Consider the following 20,541-nt stretch of genomic DNA (forward strand, 5'->3'; position numbering starts at 1 on the left):
CTGGTATTTATGCAAATTCAGGAGTAGGGCCTAAGGCAGGCTGCTCTGACTGCCCACAGGTAACTTGTCCTGCCTACAAAAGTACTTGGGAGCTACTAGCAAGCGCATGCATTTTCAGGACTTCCTCTGGCTCATCCTGATGGCAGAGTTCCTCTTGGCCACTGCTGTACTGTTTTATCACCACCAGAGCAGAGGCCCTGGCACCCAGCTGTGGTCTCTGTGTAGCTAACAGTCAGCAGCCTGTTCTAACAAACACTGCCCCCTCTGGCTGCCTACTTTTACCCACTGTAGCTTCAGGGATGTGGATGTGGCATGCTGCCTGGAGCTGGGGGCCAGTGGTGTGGCTCTCTATGCCGGCTCCTATGCTGCCTGCCACATCACACAGCGCCCCATGTGGATGCCAAGTCTCGCTGAATGGCTCGCTGCCCCAGCTTCTCCAACAGGGTGCAGGCTGAGCAGGAGCTAGGGCCCTTCTTTGGCTACCTGACAACATGCATCCTTGTGCCAGGGCCACATGCTCTACATGTCTGTGGCACCCAGCCTGAGATGCCACCCACGTCACCAAAACTCTGACGACAAGAGCCCTTGCCAAGACTTGCCTCTAGAAGGTACAACCACTCACCAAAACCAGCTGAGCCCATGACTGCTGAAGCCTCCTTGCCACAGGCTGGGTTGTGACAACAGCACTAAAGTACCAAGGGTCCTCCACCTACCCCTCAAGGCTGGTGCCTCACCAGTGGAAGCTGCCTCTCATCAAGGCAGGTCCTTTATAAAAACTTGGGCTGAGGAGGGGCCAGCCTCGCACCCCACCCCTGCCCCCCATCAGGAGACCCATGAAAACAAGCAGGACACAGTGCATTTGGAGTCTGTTTACTGGAAGCTTTCTGTCCCTGAGGAACTGGACAACAGCAGCAGGCAGCAGATGTCTTGTTAATTCGTTGATGGCCTGGAAAGAGGAAGGAAGTGGTAAGGATGCAGGTGGGGACCTGTGACCCTGAAGGTCACCTGAGACTGCACTCACACACCAGGGAAGCCCGCTCTTGCCTGCTCAGGACCAGTAACATCCTGCCTGGCAAGGTCTTTCCCAGAGAACAAAGGACCTTCCTTCAGACAGGCCTGGCAACCACATATCGGGGCTAAGGGAAATGTACATAGGGGTAGGAGGGTCCTTACTTGGCCCACTCGACATTGAGGATTAGATGGTCGTAGCCAAAGCCAGACACCCCTGCAATGGCACGCGCGGCGTCCTCCCGGCGGTGAAAGCTGATAAAAGCAAAGCCCTGTGGGCCAGGGGCAGACATGGAGGCAGTAAGCAGTGGGTCACGGGATCTGCTCTCCAGCCGCCCAGTCCTCAGCCCAGCTCACCTTGGACTGCCCAGTGGTCTTGTCCTTGGCCAAGTAGATTCGGGAGATGGAGCCAAAAGGCCGGAAGAGTTCCTGCAAGTCAGTCTCACGCGTGTCCTCGGACAGGTTGGTGACACGGATGGTGGCATTGTCATCAGCTTTGTGGGCAGAACAGGGAGAGGCAGCAGTGAGAAGGACCCCACACTCACAGTGCAGGAGCAATTACAGGGTGTCTAGTTAGCCGCTTGCTACCTGGTTTTCCTACCCTCTCACCTCTGCGGTTTGGCTGCATAGACTCCCCACGGCGGCTGGCCCCATCCCGGAGACTAGGGGGCACGTACTTCCCTGTCTTGTTCTGGGCGGCCTGCACAGGCTCCAGCTCTGGGAAGCAGCAGACAAAAGTATTATTGAGGCCCATCCCCCAGGTGTAGGCATCCAGTCATCCTTTGGTGACCCAAACATATCCAGGAAGCTACCACTCTTCAAAGTCTGTGCTGACAACATGAGCAAAATGAACAAGCCACAGGGCAGACAGGATCCAGGCACCCACGGCCCAGCACTGCAGAGCCCCACAAGCTAGAGACCTCCAGCCTGGCAGCACCCAGACTACAGGCACACGACACTGAGGGATGTCCCCAGGCTACTCATCCAGGATAGCGAGAAACAAAACTCCATGCAAGTCACGGGAGGCAGCTACCCCCACAGGACACCATATTAGATTTTGGTCTACAGAGCCACACTGACCCCAGCACATACATGGGCGCTGCCTGAACATGTGTACATACATATATACACGCACACAAGTTAGAATAAGTCATCAGTCACACATCAGAATGACCACACCCAAAGCCACTCAAACTTGGCCATAGGTGATGTAGAGAAAGAAAACAGCACACTACAAAAGGAACAGCTGAGGCCCCTCCCAGGTGTCCCATGCCCACACCTCCTGGCAGTTTCTCCTTCTCCCCGGTAGACAGGCCAAGCTGCTCAGCCAGCTCCTTCTGCATGGGTCCTAATGTGTCCTTGTAGGGGCAACGGGTGGTCCAATGGTCACCCTTGCAAATGCGGCAGGACACAATCTTCTGACCCTTGAGCTTGTTCATTGGGTCTTCCTCCTCCTGGCAGTTTAGGTCCTGGTGGGGAACAGGGAGGGATGGCTCAGAGGGGGCTGCTGTGCCCCACCCACACCACCCCCACTGCGCTACTAGGGCACCAGTTTTACCCTCCTCACCTCTTTGCTAGTGATGAATGTCATGGAGACATCATCACTGACTGTGGTAGTGGCCACATTGGGCCCTGGTGGATCAAACTCCGAGTTGCCAAACTTCTTCCAATTCTGGGCTCCCAGAAAACAATGCAGAGAAGTAAGGAAAAGGCAGGAAGATCCCACAGTGGGTACCCCAGATGGACAATCGTTCCGGAGCCTTGAATCCCACGATCCACTCTTCCTGAGGCCTTCCATGTGATAACGGTGACAATCCCTATTTCCTAAGCTAGACATGGTGGTACACAAGTGTCACCCCAACACTAACCCAGTGCAAACAGGAGGACCCTGAGCTACAGGTCATCCTGAGACACAAGCTCAAAACCAGCCTGAGCTATATGAGGCCCCATCTAAATAAATAAATAAACACACAAACAAAAAAAAACAAGGTACTGGTGAAATAGGTCAGTGTGAAGAAGTGTGGTCCACTTTGTACACTTAACAACCTAAGCTGGATCCCAAACACTCATAAAAAGTTGAGTATAGGGCTTAACCATGCCGCTGGCAGCTTCTTGGGCAGGTCTATGGGCCAGCTCCCATCAGGAATGAAGGAGGAGTCACCCAGATCGGAGGAACCCTGAGCTAGTCAAACCTGAAACTCATTTCCTTCCTGTAAAACAGGGACCACAAAGCTCCCTGCCTCATGAAGCTGGTCTGGAGACTGAGAAGCCGCATCCTGCTAACTGGCTGGCATGGGCCCTTGCTCTCCAGTATTGCTGTCCTTCCTCTACAAGCCCTCGTCCCTCCGTAAGTAGAGGCTGCTTGCTTCTTCATGTGGACACGAAAAGGAGAAAGACTCTAAGTCAAGGCTCAGGAGGCTGAGGCAGAAGCATTTCAAAAGAAGATTACAGAGCTAGGCCTCAAAAATAACACAGCAGGATTGGTGGCAACGTCATTAATGCTAATGCCGGGAGGCAGAGGCTGGCGGATCTCTGAGTTCAAGGCCAGCCTAGTCTATAGAGAGAGTTCAGGACAGCGAGGACTACACAGAGAAACCCTGTCTGGAAAAACAAACCACAAACAAAAAATCCCAAGAGGGCTGGCTATGTCTCAGAAGAGTATTTGTCATAGAAGTGCCCACCGGAGTCTGATCTCCAGCACCCACAGTGAGGAACTGTGCACAGGTATTCCTAGTACTGCCCAGATAGGAAGTGGACACAGCAGGACCCCTGGAGGTTAGTGCCCAGCAAGCCTAGCCTGGTTCCTAATATCAAGAGACCATCTCAAACCAGAAGTGTAATGTGCTGTGTGTTGGAGGAATGATACCGTGCACACCCGCACACAAGAGAATAACTAAAAATAAACAAATAAAAATGTTTAAAAAATCTAACTTTGCTGGGCAGTGGTGGTGCATGCCTTTAATCCCAGCACTTGGGAGGCAGAAGCAGGCGGATTTCTGAGTTCGAGGCCAGCGTAGTCTACAGAGTGAGTTCCAGGACAGCCCGGGCTATACAGAGAAACCCTGTCTTGAAAAAAAAAAAAAAAAACCAAAAACCAAAAACCAAAAACCAAACAAACATAACTTCATTTATTCCTAGGTCCTAAACTTTCAAGCCCTAACACTAAACCTTTATTCTACATCATCAACAAATAGGGGCTTCCCAAATCCTCTGGGTCAGTCCTGGGGAACACCCCCACCCCCAAATGAGGTAGAATCTCACCTTCCTCCTTGCCACAGCCTTTGATGCCTTCCGGGTCTCAATCCTGAAGGTTCTGACAATCTGACAATGGAAAAGAGGAGTCTTTCCAGAGTCTCAGGCCCTGCCTCAGCAATCCAAAGCATCACTGACACCCCTTGCCACCGACCTAAGGGCCCCTGAACAAAGGCATGCTAACCATATGTGCCCACTTCAACCTCACCTTGAATTTCTTCCCATCCTCCTCTATCTTGTACTCAGTCACCGTCTTTATGTTCCCATTGATGACTTCCTTGGGAGGTGGCAGTGGGTCTGGAGAAAGATGACAGAAACTGACTCTTGGGTAACGGGGACTGGCTGGAAAGTAGGCTTGAGAGTCGGAAGGAAGAAGGGAGAAAAGGCAGGAATGGACGTCGCTCACCTCCGGGCAGTAACTCGGGCTCTGGACTGGTGTCACCGGTGGGCAGAGGGATTCCTTTCAGGAGCTCGCTGGTGACACACTTGTCTGCCAAAGGGAATTCGGGGAAGAAGATAAAGCGAGCCACAGAGCTGGAACTTTCAAGACAATGTGTATGTGTGGAGGGGGTGGCGGGTGGCATCAGGGGCACAGAGCAAGGCGAGGGTGGGGCTGGCCAAGCGCGGCTCTAGCCTGAGCGTGGGCACCCGGGTCTCGCAGCGGGCGGGGCCGCACACAAGCACTCACCGTCCTCTCCCTCCTCTTCCACTTGGTCGGCCCAGCTGGGCTTCGAGCTGCGGGGACAGGAGATCGGTGAGCGGGCCCCGGTCCCCGCGCCGCCCGGACCACCATACACCCCAGAGCTGCCCCCACACAGCTTCTCTGAAGACCCCATCGCCACTCCACACTTACTCAAAGTCGCCAGTCGGCATCTCGAAGTCTTACTCCACGCAGCTCCCAGCCCGGGTAAAGAACGGAAGCCTGGGTAGAAGAGGTTTCCGGTGACGCGGCCGCAGCCTAGAGCGGCCAGACCGCAGCGAGCACAGCGCCTCCCTGCGGACAAAGGTGGACACGCGGGTCTCGCACTCTGCAAAGCGCTGAGATCCAACCTGGAAAAGAGGTCCAGAAAAGTACTTTTAAAACTTTTTTAAACTTTTTTTTTTTTTTAAAGCCTACAGCACCCGGTATTCCCAGGCGGTCTCCCATCCAAGTACTAACCAGGCCCGACCCTGCTTAGCTTCCGAGATCAGACGAGATCGGGCGCGTTCAGGGTGGTGTGGCCGTAGACTTTTTTAAACTTTTTAAAACTTTTTTTTTTCTCCTATAGCTAGGATAACCAGTAACTCCCCGCAATCCTCCTGCCTCAACTCCAAAAGGCTGAAATTACAGACTCATGAGCATCATTCCCAGGGTGGCCTTGAATACGAGGCTGTCCTGAAACTCGTGATGAACTCCAGCTGGCCTTGAATTCATAGCAATCTTTCCACCTCACTCTCGTAAGTGCTGGGAATACGAACATGAAACCACCACACCCAAAAGTGATTCGTTCTCTCCCTTTTCCTGGAGAATTAGTTTTCAGCCACCAGTAATCCCTAAGCGAGAGGTGGAAGCTGGAAAATCATGAGTTAAAGGTCATCTTCAGCTACCTCTTGGATTCCAGGCTAGCCTGTGCTACATGAGACTCTGTCTCCAAAACTAAAACCGTGGGTTCTTGCTTTGTTCCCCAGGCTTGCCCCTGAACTCATGAATGCAAGCAGTTCACAAATAGCTGCGTGCCAACAAGCTTGGCTGAAAAGCACATGTCTCAAGAATGCCCTTGCTCCGTATTGTTGGGAGGCTACCAGGATTCTGGCTTGTTAAAGAAGAAACAGACTCAGACCAACCTCCTTTGTCCTGTGCTAGGACATCCTTTCTCTGAATAAGAGGCTACCTGCTCTGCTGTGCTTCCTTTTCTGTGTAGCATGCTAGGTTTTCTCACACAACCTTGTGTGTTTGTATTGTTTGAAGACACCAGGCTTGTGCATACACAAACCCTTATGCCACCCAGCACACAAGTGGAGGTCAAGGGACACTTTGCAGAAGGTCTTTCCTTCCACTGTGTGGGTCCTGGGATTGAGCTCAGGCCTTCAGGCTTGGCAGCAAGCCTCCTGTTGGAGTCCAGGAATCACTTCAGAAATCACATGAACACTGATGTCTGTCAGACACAGTTCATTGAGCATATATCTCAGGACTGGTTAACCAGGGCCACATTCCAGATTCAGGAGCTGAACTGTGACCCCAACTTAAGATCCTGCAGGGGTTTTAAGCCCCAAATCCACAAACATCTGTGCCAAGTAACTTCACCAATCAGGATTTGGGGATAGGGGACTTCCTTGGGAGCATGTCTTTGTTGTACACTTATCCTGCTCCCATTGGTTGGAGTATCATCTGTCACAGTGAGCTTGACTTGTCTAACATTCATGTCTTAACGTGCCAGCAGGATGTCAGTTACTCAAGTACATGTCTCTTTCTGCCAAGTAGGATGTCAGTTTCCAGGGAGGTCTTGGGAACTTAAACTTTACTCAGCCATTACTCAAAATGGAAGTCTTGTTCCAAATAGCTTTTTATATGGTGCAGGTATCTCTTATGTTGAGGTCGATCCCAGGGACAGATTATAAAGGCAAATACCATAAAAGCTTATATATGGTGCAGGAAGTGCTGTTGGGTGGTTGGTTTGGGTCCAAGCTTATTTGTGGGTAACTATACAAAACAGTTCTATTGACTTCTATCATGATTGGTTTCCAAGGACACAGAGCATAACAGATTATATAATCAATCTTAGCATAAGAAAGTTTCCTAGTAACAGCAGAAACATATGAGAAAGTTTCCTTATAATGGTAGCCTAGCCAGGTAACAGTTACTTAGGCCTTAACGGTTTATCTAGACCTTAATATTTTACCTAGGTCCCAATACCCCCTTAGCTGCAAAAACATGTTGCAAGCTCTATTCCTGCCACCTTAAACTATCTCTCATGCTAAGCTCTTGTCAAGTCAATGAAGATTATATCAAGTAAATGAAGATTCTCTGCCTCTAGGAGCATCCATTCCAAGTTCCATGTGTCCATTTGGGATGCTGGTGGGGAATAGAAAGCAGGGAGTTAGCTGTGCACACTAGCAGTGACCTATATTCCCAGCACTTAGATAGCAGTGACCTATATTCCCAGCACTTAGAACTTGTATCTTGGGCTGGCAAGACGACTCAGTGGGAAAGATGCTTTCCACAAGCCTGTTGACTTGAGTTCAACCCCAGGACCCATCTGGGAGAAGGAGAGAACTGACTCTAGCAGGTTGTACCCTGAGCTCCACACTTACATGGCGTGTTCTCACACACTGAATTGTAGTGGATTTCCTGTAGAATCATGGTATCTAGGGTAAATATCAGAGTGAATAGCTGTTTTCTAGAAGTACTTAGACCTTGAAGAAATCTTGTGAGGTTGTTTAAAATTCAGTCCACAGAGGCTAGATTTCCCTGTTCCCAGACAGGCCTTAATTCATCCTCGAATCAGATGAGGTCAGGCAACATCCCAGGATGGTATGGCTGTAAAATGAGGTTGGTTAACTAACTTACATTCGGTTTTTACTGTTGTTCTAAGGATGCAATAAACAAAATGGTTGGTTCCAATGCTGGGGTCGGGGGGCAAAAGTTTGAACTCAGTTGGGAAAGATTAAATAGAGCGGGGACCTGACACAAGTAACAAACAAAAAACAGACGTAAAAGTTAGTTCTAGGTCTTCATCCTCAATGCTGGAGAACAGTCACTTTAAGGTTTTCTGTGGTACCTTAATGTGTTTTCTTGTGAGAAAACTTCTTGCAGTAGCCGCTAGAGGGCAGAGTAGAGCAGTCAGAGAAGGAAGGAGGTTGGGAAACCAAGGAAAGAATTCCAGCTGCAAAAAAACAATCCTACCCTTAGGCAGCAGCACACACCTGGCTGAGGCAAGAGTGCCTTCTCAAGATCGAGGCCAGCCTGAGTTACAGAGCAACACCCTGTTTGTAATGAAATAAAAAGAAAAACTGCCTGGAGGTTTTTAAAGGTACAAATATAAAACACTGATAGGATTTCTCCTTGGAGCCTAGTAGTCTAACTTGTGGCAAGTTGTGTGCAGAGATGTGCCGGTTAGAAGGCTGTGTAGTGGAGGAGAGGGGCTGCATGTATTTGTCATCAACTTAGGTAGGAGCAGTGAGTTTCCAAAGGCCGCTTGCACTGCACGGTGGAAACCTATTAGGTAAATAAACAGTGTTGCTCTTTTTCTGGGAAGCAGAGTCTAGTAGCTCTGGCTGGCCTCAAACTTGCTAGGGAGCCGAGGATGACTTCAAGCTACAGAGCCTCCCAACTCCATCTCCCCAGTGCTAGGATGACAGGCAAACACTGTCACAGCTGGTTTATTTAGTGCTAGAAGTGAAGCCCAGTGCATGCTGGGAAAGCTGTCTTTGTAAGGTTTCTATTGCTGTGATAAACACCATGACCAAAAGCAACTTAGGGGTCAAAGTGTTCATTTTATCTTACTGTTTGTGGTCCTATACTGAATGAAGTCAGGGTAGGAACTTAAAGCCTGAAGCAGAGGCCATGGAGGAGTGCTGTCCACTGGCTTATAACCCCTGGCTTGCACAGCTGGCTCTTGATTGTTTTGTTTTGGAGACAGAGTCTATCTCCTGCCTGTCCAGGGACTGGCTGTTTAGACCAGGGTGGCCTCTAACTCTCAGAGCTCCAACTGCTTCTTGAGTTTTGGGAATAAAGGCAGAGCCACCATGCTCAGTCCTTCAGAAGGCTTTTAAAAAACAAAACAAAGCAAGGTAGCACTGTGTAGACCAGGCTGGCCTTGAACTCATAGCAATGATTCACACCCCCCTGCCTCCAGAGTGTAGGAATCAAGGGCATCTTCCATGCCTGACCCTTAAAACAATTTTCAAAAACATTTTTTAAAATTTATTTTGTGTGGTTATGTGGGGATCAGAGAATAACTTGCAGGTATTGGTTCTCATCTCCCGTCCTTTGGGGTCAAGGGATCTAACTCATGTCATTGGGCCTGGCTGCAAATGTGTTTATCCACGAAGCCATCTTCATGGCTCCTGTTCCATATTTGAGCATCACGCCACTGCCAACAGCCTTTCCCGCCAGCGTGACTTAAACTCACCTTCATCTTGGCTCCATGCTTTACCCTTGAGAGGCAGATTTGAGGCTTGAGTGTTTTCCCTCGATGCCTGGCTGCCTTTCAAACTCCTCTAGAGGTTGGGTGTATATGCATGATGGGGGTGGAGAGGCACAGTTATTATCCTGGTACTTGAGAAGTGGAGGCAGGAAGTCAAGGCTAGCCTCGGCTACATAATGAGTCTGAGAACAGCCCGGGCTATAGAGGACTCTATCTCAAAAACAGAATATAATTCTGCAGCACGTAGAAGGGATTTGGTGGATCTCTCAGAACCTGTGGCATTCCACCCACTTCTAGGTATACTACTTTAAAAAGAAACACCAGCTGCTGCCTATACTGTTTTGCCCAGCCCTTTGACATATACTAGATGAATCCCTTGAAACAGACAGATACATGCGGCTGGAATACTGACTCATACCTACAACCTCAGCACTGGAAGAAAGTCTGAGACAGGAGGATCATTGCCAGTTTGAGATCAACCTAGGATATACTAAAGAGCTCCAGGCTAGGCTGAGCTACAAAGGGAGTGAGCCTTATCTCAAAACAACTAGCATAAACTGTCTCAGGCCAATCTCACACCAATAACCCCAACAATCAGGAAGCCAAGGCAGCCAGATGACAGCACGTTCAAGGCCAGCCTGTTTGACAGTGAGATCCAGAGAATGCCTGGCCTGGACAGTGAATGGAGGTAGGCACAGACTCAAGGTTGCTCAGGATACTTAGACTAAGTAATGGTTGAGTGCTCAGTCCTAAGCAAGACTCTACAGCACATCCCCAAACCCTCGAGACGAAGGCAGGAGGATGTAAGAAGCAGGACAGCTGTACTGCACCTTCAGAAGATGGCCGTTGCAGACAAGCCCTTAGCAGCATCAGCAGCAAACCTGCACAGGACCGGCCAGCCAGGTGTGGATGAACAGGGGTTCACAAATCTCTGCCCTCCCTGCTAAACTACTGGCAGATACAGATTCAAGAAAGGGACAATCGTAGCCTTGAGTTGTATGCCCCACAGTGAGCCCACCAGGTTGCAATGGCTAGTTCCTAATCTGTGGCCACAGAGATGGCCAGAGCAGGAGTAGAAGTTCAAGGCCAGCCTAGGCTATATGAGACTATCTCAAAGTTGTTTGTTTTTAGAGATAGAGAGATAGGGCCTCTGAGTAGCCCTGGCTGTCCTGGAACTCAGTCTTTAGGCAAAACTGACCTCAAACTTAGAGATCTACCTGCTCAAAAAAAAAAAAAAAAAAAAAATTAAAATGTGTTTTACATCAGTGTGTATGACTGCAGTACTTTCAGAGGCCAGAAGAGGGTGCCAGACCCTGGGGACTAGAGTTACAGGTAGTTGTAAACCATTATGTGGGGTGCTGGGAACTAAACCCAGGTTCTTTATGAGAGCAGCTATTACTCTTAACTGCTGAGCTGTCTCTCCAGCCTCCACTTCTATGCTCAGTCAACTTGATTTAGTAGAAATACAAGTCTCTTCAATAAATAAATGACACAGCCAGACTCTGGTGGCGCACATCGTTGAGTTTGAGAGCAGCCTGATCTACATAGTGAGTTCCAGGCTACATGGTTGAGACGCTGCCTCAACCTCTTACACCCAATTACCCTCAAATGAGTTAAAAAAAATGTGAGGTGTAACAAAGGATAGCATTAACCTTGTACTTGGAAGGCAGGGACAGGCAGATCTTTTGTGGCCAACCTGTCCTATAGTTTCAGGCCAGCCAGGGTAGTGATTTGAATGAGAATGGTCTCATGTATCTGAATGTGTGGTCCCTAGCTGGTGGAACTGTTTGGAAAGGATTAGAAGGAGTGGCCTTATTGGAGATATCATTGGGGGGGGGGGGGAGTCCCTCCTGGTTGCAGAGATCTCAGCTACTGATCCAGCACCATGCTCCCTGTCTGTCTGCCGCCCTGCCATGTTCCTTGTCACGAATGTCACAGATTCATTCTCTGAAACTGTAAGAAAGCCCCCAAAATTGTTTTAAAGTTGCCTTGGTCATGGTATCTTCACAGTAATAGGAACGATGCCAGGCAACACAGTGAGATTAACTCAATACAAACAAACCCCTAATTCTGGAGCAATAGGATGGCTCAGTGGTTGAGTGTTGATGTGAAAGTCAGGCAAATGAGTACCCAGAACCCACACACAGGTGGAAGAGTACATACCTCAAACTTGTTTTGACTTCCACATGTGAGTTGTGGCATACACCCACCCCCCATCATCACACTTTAACATCCTCACAAACTTTACAGAGCTGGGGATTTGGAACAGCTGGTAGTGTGCTTGTCTGGCATTGGTTCCATCCCCAGCATTCCAGAAGGTAGATGCGTTAGTGCAGGCAGGTAGATCAAAGCCAGCCAGGGCTATGTGATATCTTGCCTCAAAGCAAACTCAAACCATCTAGCACATGGTTTTGATCAGGGTCTAACCTTCAAGTTTCTGTTCCCTGAAAATAAGACCTGAACTTGAGCTCTGAAGAACGGCCATTGCCTCAACACAGAAACATGCCTGGGCCAGTATGTGTGGAGTTGGGCACCCATCTGTTACAAGATGCCAGCATGGAGGCCATCCCTGCAACCTCACTTAGGACTGCCTGCAGCCCTGTTAAAAGACAGTAGCTGTTCCACAGAGGCAAAGAGGCTTCCACTTACACAGAAGTACATCTTCCAAATGATCTGTGTGGTGGTACAGCAATAAGTATAGGCAAGAGAACCGAGTTCCAAGCTAGCCTGGGTAACAGAGAGGCCTTAAAAAAATTAGTTATATTTAGTACAGTACAGGAGCACTTGGAAGTCAGGATTGCCACAACAACTAGTAGTCCAGCCTGAGCTATGCAGTGAACATAATAATGGTCAGACACAGTCACAAAATATATCAAAAAGGTATGAGTTGAGCCATACTCAACGACCCAGGAGTCTCTTCTAGGTCTTAAGCCATCTGGAGTTCTGCAGACAGGGTAGACAGGAGTTTTGAGGGTGGCTTAACCATGGTCTCTTGTTCTTGCTCCATGATCCAGGTCTTTATGTCATCATGGTCCCAGGATAGCTGAGCTGCTTTATTGCCAAACACCACAATAAAAGGTCAACTCCAAAACAAAAAGGGCAAAGTGCCCACGGAGATTAGCCAAGACCATCTTAAGAGGCTTTCTGGAAAGACTTACTAGAAAGTTCCATTTGCCTTTCACTGGGCAGAACTGAGTGACAGAAATGTATCCCACCAAAGTAGATGCAGTGGCTGGTCCATGGACACCTTGAAGCATGAGCCCCTCCCCCCTCCCTCCATTGATGGAAACGCTGCCAGAGATATCAAACACTAGCTGGGTGCTTTATAGATGCGCTTTATTTTGAAGAAATATTACAACATATAAAACTACATCAAGTCTCACTTGCCACCTGTACAGTGGCAGATCTGATAGGATACAGAATAAAAAACAAAAACAATAACAACAACAACAACAACAAAAATACCTTAAAATTCAGAATGCACAAAGTACTACACGGCTTGGTCACAAAACAAACCTCATACAAACAGCTTAGTGTCAGCCATGGCCACAGACACTGAGCACAAGACTTCAAATGATGGGGCTAAAAGGGTTAAAAATGTCAGTGCGTGTGGGGCTCTGGGTGAGAGCACTAGTCCTTGGTAGCAGCTTCCTCCTTCACTTTAACTGCCGCTGGGGAGAAAGGAAAAGTCACTTGAGAACATGGCAGCATGGACGCTCACGGCTGGCACTGAGAAGCTGTACGTGGTTGGAAACGCTCAGGACTGAGACACAGCTCCTGATGTTTCTGCACCTAGGTGCTGGGGGCAGCCCCTGAGACCGGTGACTGCAGACTTTGTCAGCAAAATGCTCACACTGCCTCAAAAGCCCCTGTGGATCTGCCCTCCTCTAATACTCTGACCTTGTGTGTGAACGTGGGACACACAGGCTCCAGGGGCTAGAGCTGCCCATGAGGATGGTGGCACATACATACCCGAGGCTCTCTCCTGAGCGCTGGCCAGCAAACAGAGCTTAATCTCCAGGCCGATGGCTTTGGCCAGTGGTGGCGGCACAGCATTACCCACCTGCGGGAAGGATGTAACACCAGGTTGACAGCAGGCTCACCAGTGGCCTGACCATGAGCTGGGCTTTGTGGACTGTCTACACAAGTGGTACAACCCTTCTGTTGTGATGTCCACACACCCACAGGGTGCTAACAGGGAGTTCTTTTTGCTTGCTCAGTCTTTGAGACAGGGTCTCTATGGCGCTCTCTAGGCTGGGATCCAGAGCTCCACCTGCTTGCCTCCCCAGTGCTAGGATTACAGGCATGCATCACCACAACTGGCTAACAGTGAACTTTTTAAAAGCTTTAGGAGAATCTGGAAGCAAAATCTGGACATGCCCAGACCCAATGTGATTCCCATTATGAGCCAAGGGTCTGGGGCATGGGTGTGGTCTGCACGGAGGCCAGGTCAGGTTGATGTTTCTGGCACAGACCTTTTTCTCAATAGGAAACCCAACTAGAACAGCCAGCCTAGGAAGGGCATTTGTGCCATTGTGTTGCTGCTGCTGACCCACACTCTGGTACACACCTGACTCACAAGCTGTGGACCCCCACTCCCAATGTGAGCACTGAGGCCACTTGGTGACAAGCTCTGGTGATGAACTGACCTGTCGGTGTCTGTCCAGAATGTTGCCAAACAACCGGTAGGTATCTGGAAAGCCCTGGGAGCGGGCACACTCCCGCACGCTCACAACCCGGTGCTGCTCTGGGTGGAGCACCCGACCCTGCTTGCCCATGGGCTCAGGGTTGGTGACAGTGGTGCTGAAGAAGCCATCCCACTCCAGACGTCCATAGAGGCCTGCCCAGTGGTTGTGCCGGTTCCCAGTGTGTGGCAGGCACCAGGGGATGAGGGTGGTGAATTGTCTGTATTCAGGTTCGCAGGGTTTGCCTGTTGCAATAGAACACTGAGCTATGGTCAAGCCTGGTGCCAGGCACCAGGGAGATCCGGAGGCATCTCATCTCTCATCTCTGCAGAGGGGTTTCCGGAGGGGAGCTCACACGGCTGCTTGATCTGGCCCCTATGCTGCTGTAACCTCGCACCACGGCAGCCATTTGATTAGTGGCACCCAGGCGTGGCCAGGCCTCTCTGGCTTAACAAGTAGCTGTGTTGAATGGGGACTGCTACGAAACCCCAGGAAGCCATCTCACTGAACAGCCAGCCCCCCCCCCCACACAGGGCTGTTGTAAAGGAGACCCATGCTCTTGGGGGAGATCAAGGGGAAGGGCTGAGTAAAGCCTGGGGTCCCACCTTCTGCGCAGGAACAGACTCCACGCAGAGCCCCGGTGCTGCTGTAGCCGTTCTTAATATCATGGGCGGTGTACTGCAGCTTATAAGCTATGTGGCCATCTCTCAGCCGCACTTGGATGTTGGGCAGGTCACGCCAATCCGATCCTGGAAACAGCGGGATATGCCGCATGCGGGCGGCCACCAGTGGGTTCATGTCCTAGAACACAGGGAATCCCAGCTGAAGCCCAGTTCAGAGAGCACAGAAGGGTACCCAGAGGCTCAGATCCTATCAGGAGGAGACAACCACCCAACCCTAGCTGAGAGATGGCGTGTAAGAACGGAGCTGAGGACACCTGGAGGGACATCTGAGACGAATATACAGGACAAGGAGGTTCAGTGTGAAGTCAGCTGGGGAAGCACACACGAGGTCTGATGTATGAGAAGCCCATACAGAAACACTATTAAGAGAAGGTGTGTAATGGGGACATTTGGATATCAACCAGGGCCATCTGAAGATGACACTATGTGGGTAGATCAGAGATGTTGGTCCTAGAGGCCTGTGGAGGTGGAAGCAAGCCCAGGAAAGGAGCTGGGCCAGGCACCGGCAAGACCGCAGGGAAGCTACCTTGCAGATATGGTCCCTGAGGATGGGCTGGTAGTGTGATCCTCGCAGCTGCCTCTGGAACCAGGACTGTGGCTCTCCATTGTAGGAGATCTCGGGCGCCGAGGCTCCGTTCTGGATCTCAGGGAGGTCAGACATGGTATCTCGCACCGTGATGGTTCGGAAGGGACAGGAGCTCAGCCTGCAACAGAAGATGTTCTATGAGATCTCAAGCAGGCGGCCTCTGCTGGAACTTGGGGTGTGAGGGGCAACTGTAGGATGGGCAACTGGTTGCCTGCTGCCTGCACACGAGGCAGAGCCTAAGGTGGAATGGTGCAAACCTGCACCAGGCTTGAGCTTCCAGCCAGAGTTGGCGCAGAGCTCCTCAGTGAGCAGCAACACAACAGTGCCACTGTCCAGAACACGGAGGGCTTGGCAGCATCCCGACCACTGTCCCGCACATGGGGGCAGAGTGAGCATAGCTCCTACCTTGTGACGTTGCTAACAAACTTCTTGTCATCCACTACAACGCTCAGTTGGCAGGCACGGGGTGCAAACACATGCAGGGGTTCTGGGAACAGGGGCAGCTTCTCTCCTGGGGCTGCAGCCAAAATGATGGCCCTCCTTCGTGTCTGGGCCACACCATACTGTCCAGCCTGCAACAGAGGAAGAGAGAGAACATTAGGCCGAGTGTTTGCCCAGTTGGTCTCTTCTCAGAAAACAGAACTGGAAAGTGGCTACATGTATCTGCAGCTCCCCAAATGACACGGCAGCTGGCCAGCAGTAACAGTGTGCCCCAGTTAGCCAGGGCCATGCCATTTGCAAAACTCCCATTTGGGTTAAATGGAGACAATCCTCAAGACTACAGTAACTTGAATTTCCAGAACTAAAATCACTTGTCTACATAGGCTCCTGCCACCCAAATTCTGTCAAGGTCAGTTAAGGCCCACCCCCAGGAATGCTAACTCATTACCGTGTCTTTCGACCCTTGCCCTGTCTCTCCCTCACAGTAACTCCTGCATCTGTAAGTGGATGACAGACCTCTGGGTGACCGACAGGAGAGAGCTTGCATCCTGAGTTTGCTCTGGATGACCCCTGTTGTGCTGGGCCACTTCTCTCCTTGTGATTTATTGACCTTACATTTCCGTGGCCGCTGTCCAGTCCAACCCTCCCAGAACACTGCAGAGACCACAAAAGCACTGGGGAGGCAGTCACAGAAGACCACGGCTGCTGACCAGGATTGGCCACAAGCACAAGGCTAAGGCGAGGGGTGGGAGCACAGCACTTGTCCTGTGTGGGATCCTACGACTTTCAAGTTACTTCAGCACCCATTTGAACAGCTAATTTTGTTGTCTGATTATGGAATCAAGGTCTCATGTAGCCCAGGCTGGCCACAAACTTGCTATGTAGACAAAGATGAAATCAAGTCCCGATCCTACCTACAACCCCCTTTCACTTGTTGGGATGACTAGCGTGTGCAGCCACGTCTGTGTGGTAAGAATGGAGGCCAGGCTTCCTGAAGGTTAGACAAGCGCTCTACCAACTGGGTCCCAGCCACCCCGATTACTTTGGGTGCTAAGTGAACGTACCACACTGAGCTACAGCCTAGCTCCGAATCCCGAGACGCTGGCCTTCAATCCATGGATCCTCCTCCAGCCTTGCAGGACTGGATAAGACAGGCCTGTGCCACTGCGCCTCACCACCCCATGCTTTTACTGTCTTTTTTGAGACAGGCTTTCTGCATGTAGTTCTGGCTGTCCTGGAACTCTCTGAGGACCAGATGGCCTCAAACTCAGATTTACCTACTTGCCTTACTAGAGCTGGGATTAAAGGTGTGTGCTATCATACCTGACTAACCCTGTGCTTTTTCTATCTGAGCTGAGTCACTCTGTCTTTACAGTCACACTGCCGGTCACTCAGACCTGTTGTCCACAGCAGGCCTGGGCCTATCCTCCGAGAGGCCATTTCTGTCCCTCTGCCTGCTGTGTGGTGCTCACCTGGAGCACACCAAAGGTGCACTGGTAGCCCATGCGGACCAGGCAGCGCAGTGTCAGCTTCAGCACCATGGAGCGCCTAAAGGACACGAAGTTCCTGACATTCTCCAGAAGGAAGAATCGAGGCCGGTAGTAGTCACAGTAGCTGTAGAGGCAGGAGGGACACAGTTATTCAAACCCCCACATGCCCAGGGAACAGGCGACAGGGCATCAGCAGCTCCCACTGGGAGATGCTCCCACAAATCTGCATCTAGACTGAGAGTCACCCCCGACAGCAAACTGACAGAGGGCAGCGGTCCATGCTTACCTTAGGAAGGAGACCACAAGGCAGTTTTTGAACTTGGAGTAAGTTCGGGAGTTGAAGCGGTTCATGCCACTGAAGCCCTGGCAGGGTGGCCCACCACACAGCATCTCCACATCGCCCTTCTGTGGCAGTCTTTGGCGCAGAGAGTTGGTCACCTCACCAGCCATGACCAGCTTAAGAAGCACGTTGCAGTCCTCTGTGAACACCGTGGTGCCAGGGTTGTTCAGCCGAAATGCCTGGGCTGCCGGTTCCCACATCTCGATGGCCCACAGTGTCTCTGAGACGCCTGGAAGACACAAAGCCAGAGGTCTGGTTCTTAAAATCTGTTTAATTTTATTTGCTCAAACATACATCATCCCACTTGACAGCCGGACATGCTTTAAAACCAGCCCGTGCTTACCTGCTTGGTGGAATCCTTCCGATAACCCTCCACAGCCAGAAAACACATCCAGGGTCCGAAGCTTGGGCAGTTGGATGGCTGCCTCAGGCTCTTTAGGCTCTGGTACCGGATGCTTTCCCTTCCCTTTCCCTGGAGGAACAGTTATCAGCCATCAGAAGGGCCAGCAGCCTACTCTCCTCAGGCCTTACTCAGTGTGTGACCTAGAGTAGCCTCCTGGGAGACCTTCCTGATCCAGCCTCCCAAGCACTGGCAATCTATGATCCCAGAATGTGGGAGGTGGAGGCAGAAAACTCTGGGCCTCAGTGCTGCCTAAACAGCATGCGCCTTATCTCACAGACCCACACTCAGGAGGACTGACAGACAGGACAAGGACACACCTTTCCCCTTCCCTTTCCCTTTGTTCCCAGGGCTGCGGGCATGGTTTGGTGGGTCTTCAAAGCTTTTGGTCTTTGAATTGTAGGCCTGCAGAGAGAAGCCACATTAATACAGAAGAAATGCATGGATCCCCTCACACTGTTTAAGAACTGGCTGACAGTCTCTTATTCTGAGTAGGACCACAGCCAACTAGCCACCAGTGGAATTTGGTCTCAGCACTGAAAACAGACAAAACCTCCAGCCAGCTGGTGGAGGTGCTGAGGCACGGGTATGGATCTGAGGCCAACCCACACTACAGAGAAGCTGTCTACAACCCACGTGGGACTAAAGTGTACTCCTCCAAGAAGGGGAACACTCTCAGCACATATATATCAAAACCCTAGGCATGGCTGTTAGAAGCCACAGAAAGTTTGACATAAATTTTAATGGTGCTAAGACAATGAGATGTTGCATTCTCCATTACTATTCTTAAAGAGCTGAGTGAGCTGAGTGTTGACTGTCCAGAACAACCTGCTGTCAGACCTGTGGGCGTGCATGTGCAGCTCTGCCCTAACACCTTACTGGGTCAACGGTCTGCTAGCCATCACCTCGCCCCTTGTCAATGCCCAATCCTCCCCTCTACGGCCGATGGCCCGAGGGCTGGGCATCACGGCCAGCCTACACAGCATCGGGCCCAACCCAAAGATTCATGTGTGCCAGGCAAGAACTATACAAATCAAGCCATATCCCCAAGCTGCACTGTTTTCTTTGAAAGCCAAAGTCCCACACTGAAGACTCAATGGGGGGAGGGAGGAGGGAGAGCACACTACTTTTAATTCCAGCACTTGGAAGAGGCAGGAGGATATCTATCAGTTCAAGATCAGCCTAATCCGCATACAGAGTTCTACAGCTATACTGCAAGATCCTATCTCAAAGAAAACAACAAAAACAGGTCTGGGGAGATAGAGTCTCGGCTGCTCTTTCTGAGGACCCAGGTTCAACTCCCAGCACTCACATGGTAGCTCACAAATGTCTATAGCTCCAGCTGCAGGGATCTGATATCACACAGACATACATGCAGACAAAATACCAATTCTCATGAAAATAAACAACTTTTAAAAAAAATTAATAAAACCTACACATGTATTAGCTGCTTCCTTAGTCTATTTTCATCTCCTGTCATGACATCCCCAGGACCTAGCCTAGTGTCCACTGAACAAAGGGCCCGTCTCCTGCCAAGCCCTGCCCAGCCCGAGCCACTGTCTTGTACACACTGCTCTTGTACATCGGCCCTGAAGCCTGGCTCCACACCTCGAGGAAGTAGAAGCGGTCGGGCCCCCCCTGGGAATAATCCTGGATGCTCTCGAGCAGGTCCTCCCCGTACTCCACAGTGCAGCGGCCCTGCACATCGCTGAAGTTCACCACAGCCTCCTCGTCACTCCAGTAGAGCAGGTTGATGTCGGCATGGTAGCTGGCCTGGATGGACTTGTGGGTGTTCTCAGGCCTGTGAGGATGACACCAGGTGGACACTACTTTACCACAGATTTATACTTACAGGTCAGAGCACCCTCATTTGACACGCCTGGAACCAGCATTTGAGTGTCGAGTCCGAGAACAGGAATCTTATTAGTCTTGTACACCCCACACCACAGCTTCAAGGCCTTTTATTTGTTGAGACAGTCTCTTGCTCTGCCAACTCAGTGATCCTCCTGCCGCAACACCTCAACTGCTAGGATCACAAACATCAGCTACCATCCCAGTAGCCCAAGTCACTTTAGGCAACATTTAAAAAAGATGTATTCATTTTTATTATTTAATGTGTATGGATTAATTTGTCTCCGTGTATGTCTGGGTACAGGCATGTACAGTGCCCATGGAAGCCAGAAGATAGCATCAGGTCCTGTGGAATTAGAGTTCCAGATGACTGTAGCCACCATCTGGTGCTGAGAAACAAGCATCAAATCTTAAGTACTGAGCCAGCTCTCTGGCCCCTACGTAGCACTCATTCTATCTGTGGCAGCCTGTAAGATGAGGTTAGCTGCAGAATTCCAGTATTTTGCTTTAAGAATGCTCAACCTATAAACGGCCCCATAAAAAAGACCACATCCCAGTCCAGTCAGCTGGGTGGCTACCACCCTTACCTGCCCCCAATATCACAACAGGAATGGGATTCCTGGGCACCATCAGGGACTAGATTGCTCTCTGCCTTCATCCCACCCATGAAAGCTGGGTG

General features: G+C 50.5%; 2 protein-coding genes and 1 non-coding gene across 3 annotated transcripts in view; all 3 read right to left on the bottom strand.

The window, feature by feature from the left end:
• Positions 1 to 854: 854 nt before the first annotated feature.
• On the bottom strand, positions 855 to 5,181 carry Eif3g (eukaryotic translation initiation factor 3 subunit G). The gene is made up of 11 exons (XM_028763820.1): positions 5,114 to 5,181; positions 4,949 to 4,995; positions 4,667 to 4,750; positions 4,469 to 4,557; positions 4,270 to 4,329; positions 2,576 to 2,680; positions 2,288 to 2,477; positions 1,618 to 1,725; positions 1,366 to 1,502; positions 1,174 to 1,280; positions 855 to 946 (listed from the first exon to the last, which is right to left on the bottom strand). The coding sequence occupies exons 1-11, from the start codon at positions 5,131 to 5,133 to the stop codon at positions 931 to 933; spliced, it is 963 nt and encodes a 320-aa protein (XP_028619653.1). The 5' UTR covers positions 5,134 to 5,181; the 3' UTR covers positions 855 to 930.
• A 189-nt stretch (positions 5,182 to 5,370) lies between these two features.
• Positions 5,371 to 5,489, bottom strand: LOC114618263. Its single transcript, XR_003710929.1, has one exon. It is a non-coding gene; the product is annotated as a 5S ribosomal RNA (ribosomal RNA).
• A 7,216-nt stretch (positions 5,490 to 12,705) lies between these two features.
• Positions 12,706 to 20,541, bottom strand: part of Dnmt1 (DNA methyltransferase 1) — a 44,858-nt gene continuing 37,022 nt past the window's right edge. The window contains exons 29-39 of the mRNA XM_028763759.1: positions 19,620 to 19,812; positions 18,332 to 18,416; positions 17,955 to 18,083; positions 17,558 to 17,840; positions 17,254 to 17,395; positions 15,746 to 15,912; positions 15,281 to 15,458; positions 14,677 to 14,872; positions 14,036 to 14,316; positions 13,359 to 13,449; positions 12,706 to 13,057 (exon numbers count right to left, since the gene is read on the bottom strand). Coding sequence (XP_028619592.1) covers positions 13,017 to 13,057; positions 13,359 to 13,449; positions 14,036 to 14,316; positions 14,677 to 14,872; positions 15,281 to 15,458; positions 15,746 to 15,912; positions 17,254 to 17,395; positions 17,558 to 17,840; positions 17,955 to 18,083; positions 18,332 to 18,416; positions 19,620 to 19,812 — 1,786 coding nt within the window. The 3' untranslated portion in view covers positions 12,706 to 13,016. The remainder of the gene's footprint in view (positions 13,058 to 13,358; positions 13,450 to 14,035; positions 14,317 to 14,676; positions 14,873 to 15,280; positions 15,459 to 15,745; positions 15,913 to 17,253; positions 17,396 to 17,557; positions 17,841 to 17,954; positions 18,084 to 18,331; positions 18,417 to 19,619; positions 19,813 to 20,541) is intronic.

The sequence above is a fragment of the Grammomys surdaster genome, unplaced genomic scaffold (genome assembly GCF_004785775.1).
Source record: "Grammomys surdaster isolate TR1022 unplaced genomic scaffold, NIH_TR_1.0 140, whole genome shotgun sequence".
Lineage (NCBI taxonomy): Eukaryota > Metazoa > Chordata > Mammalia > Rodentia > Muridae > Grammomys > Grammomys surdaster.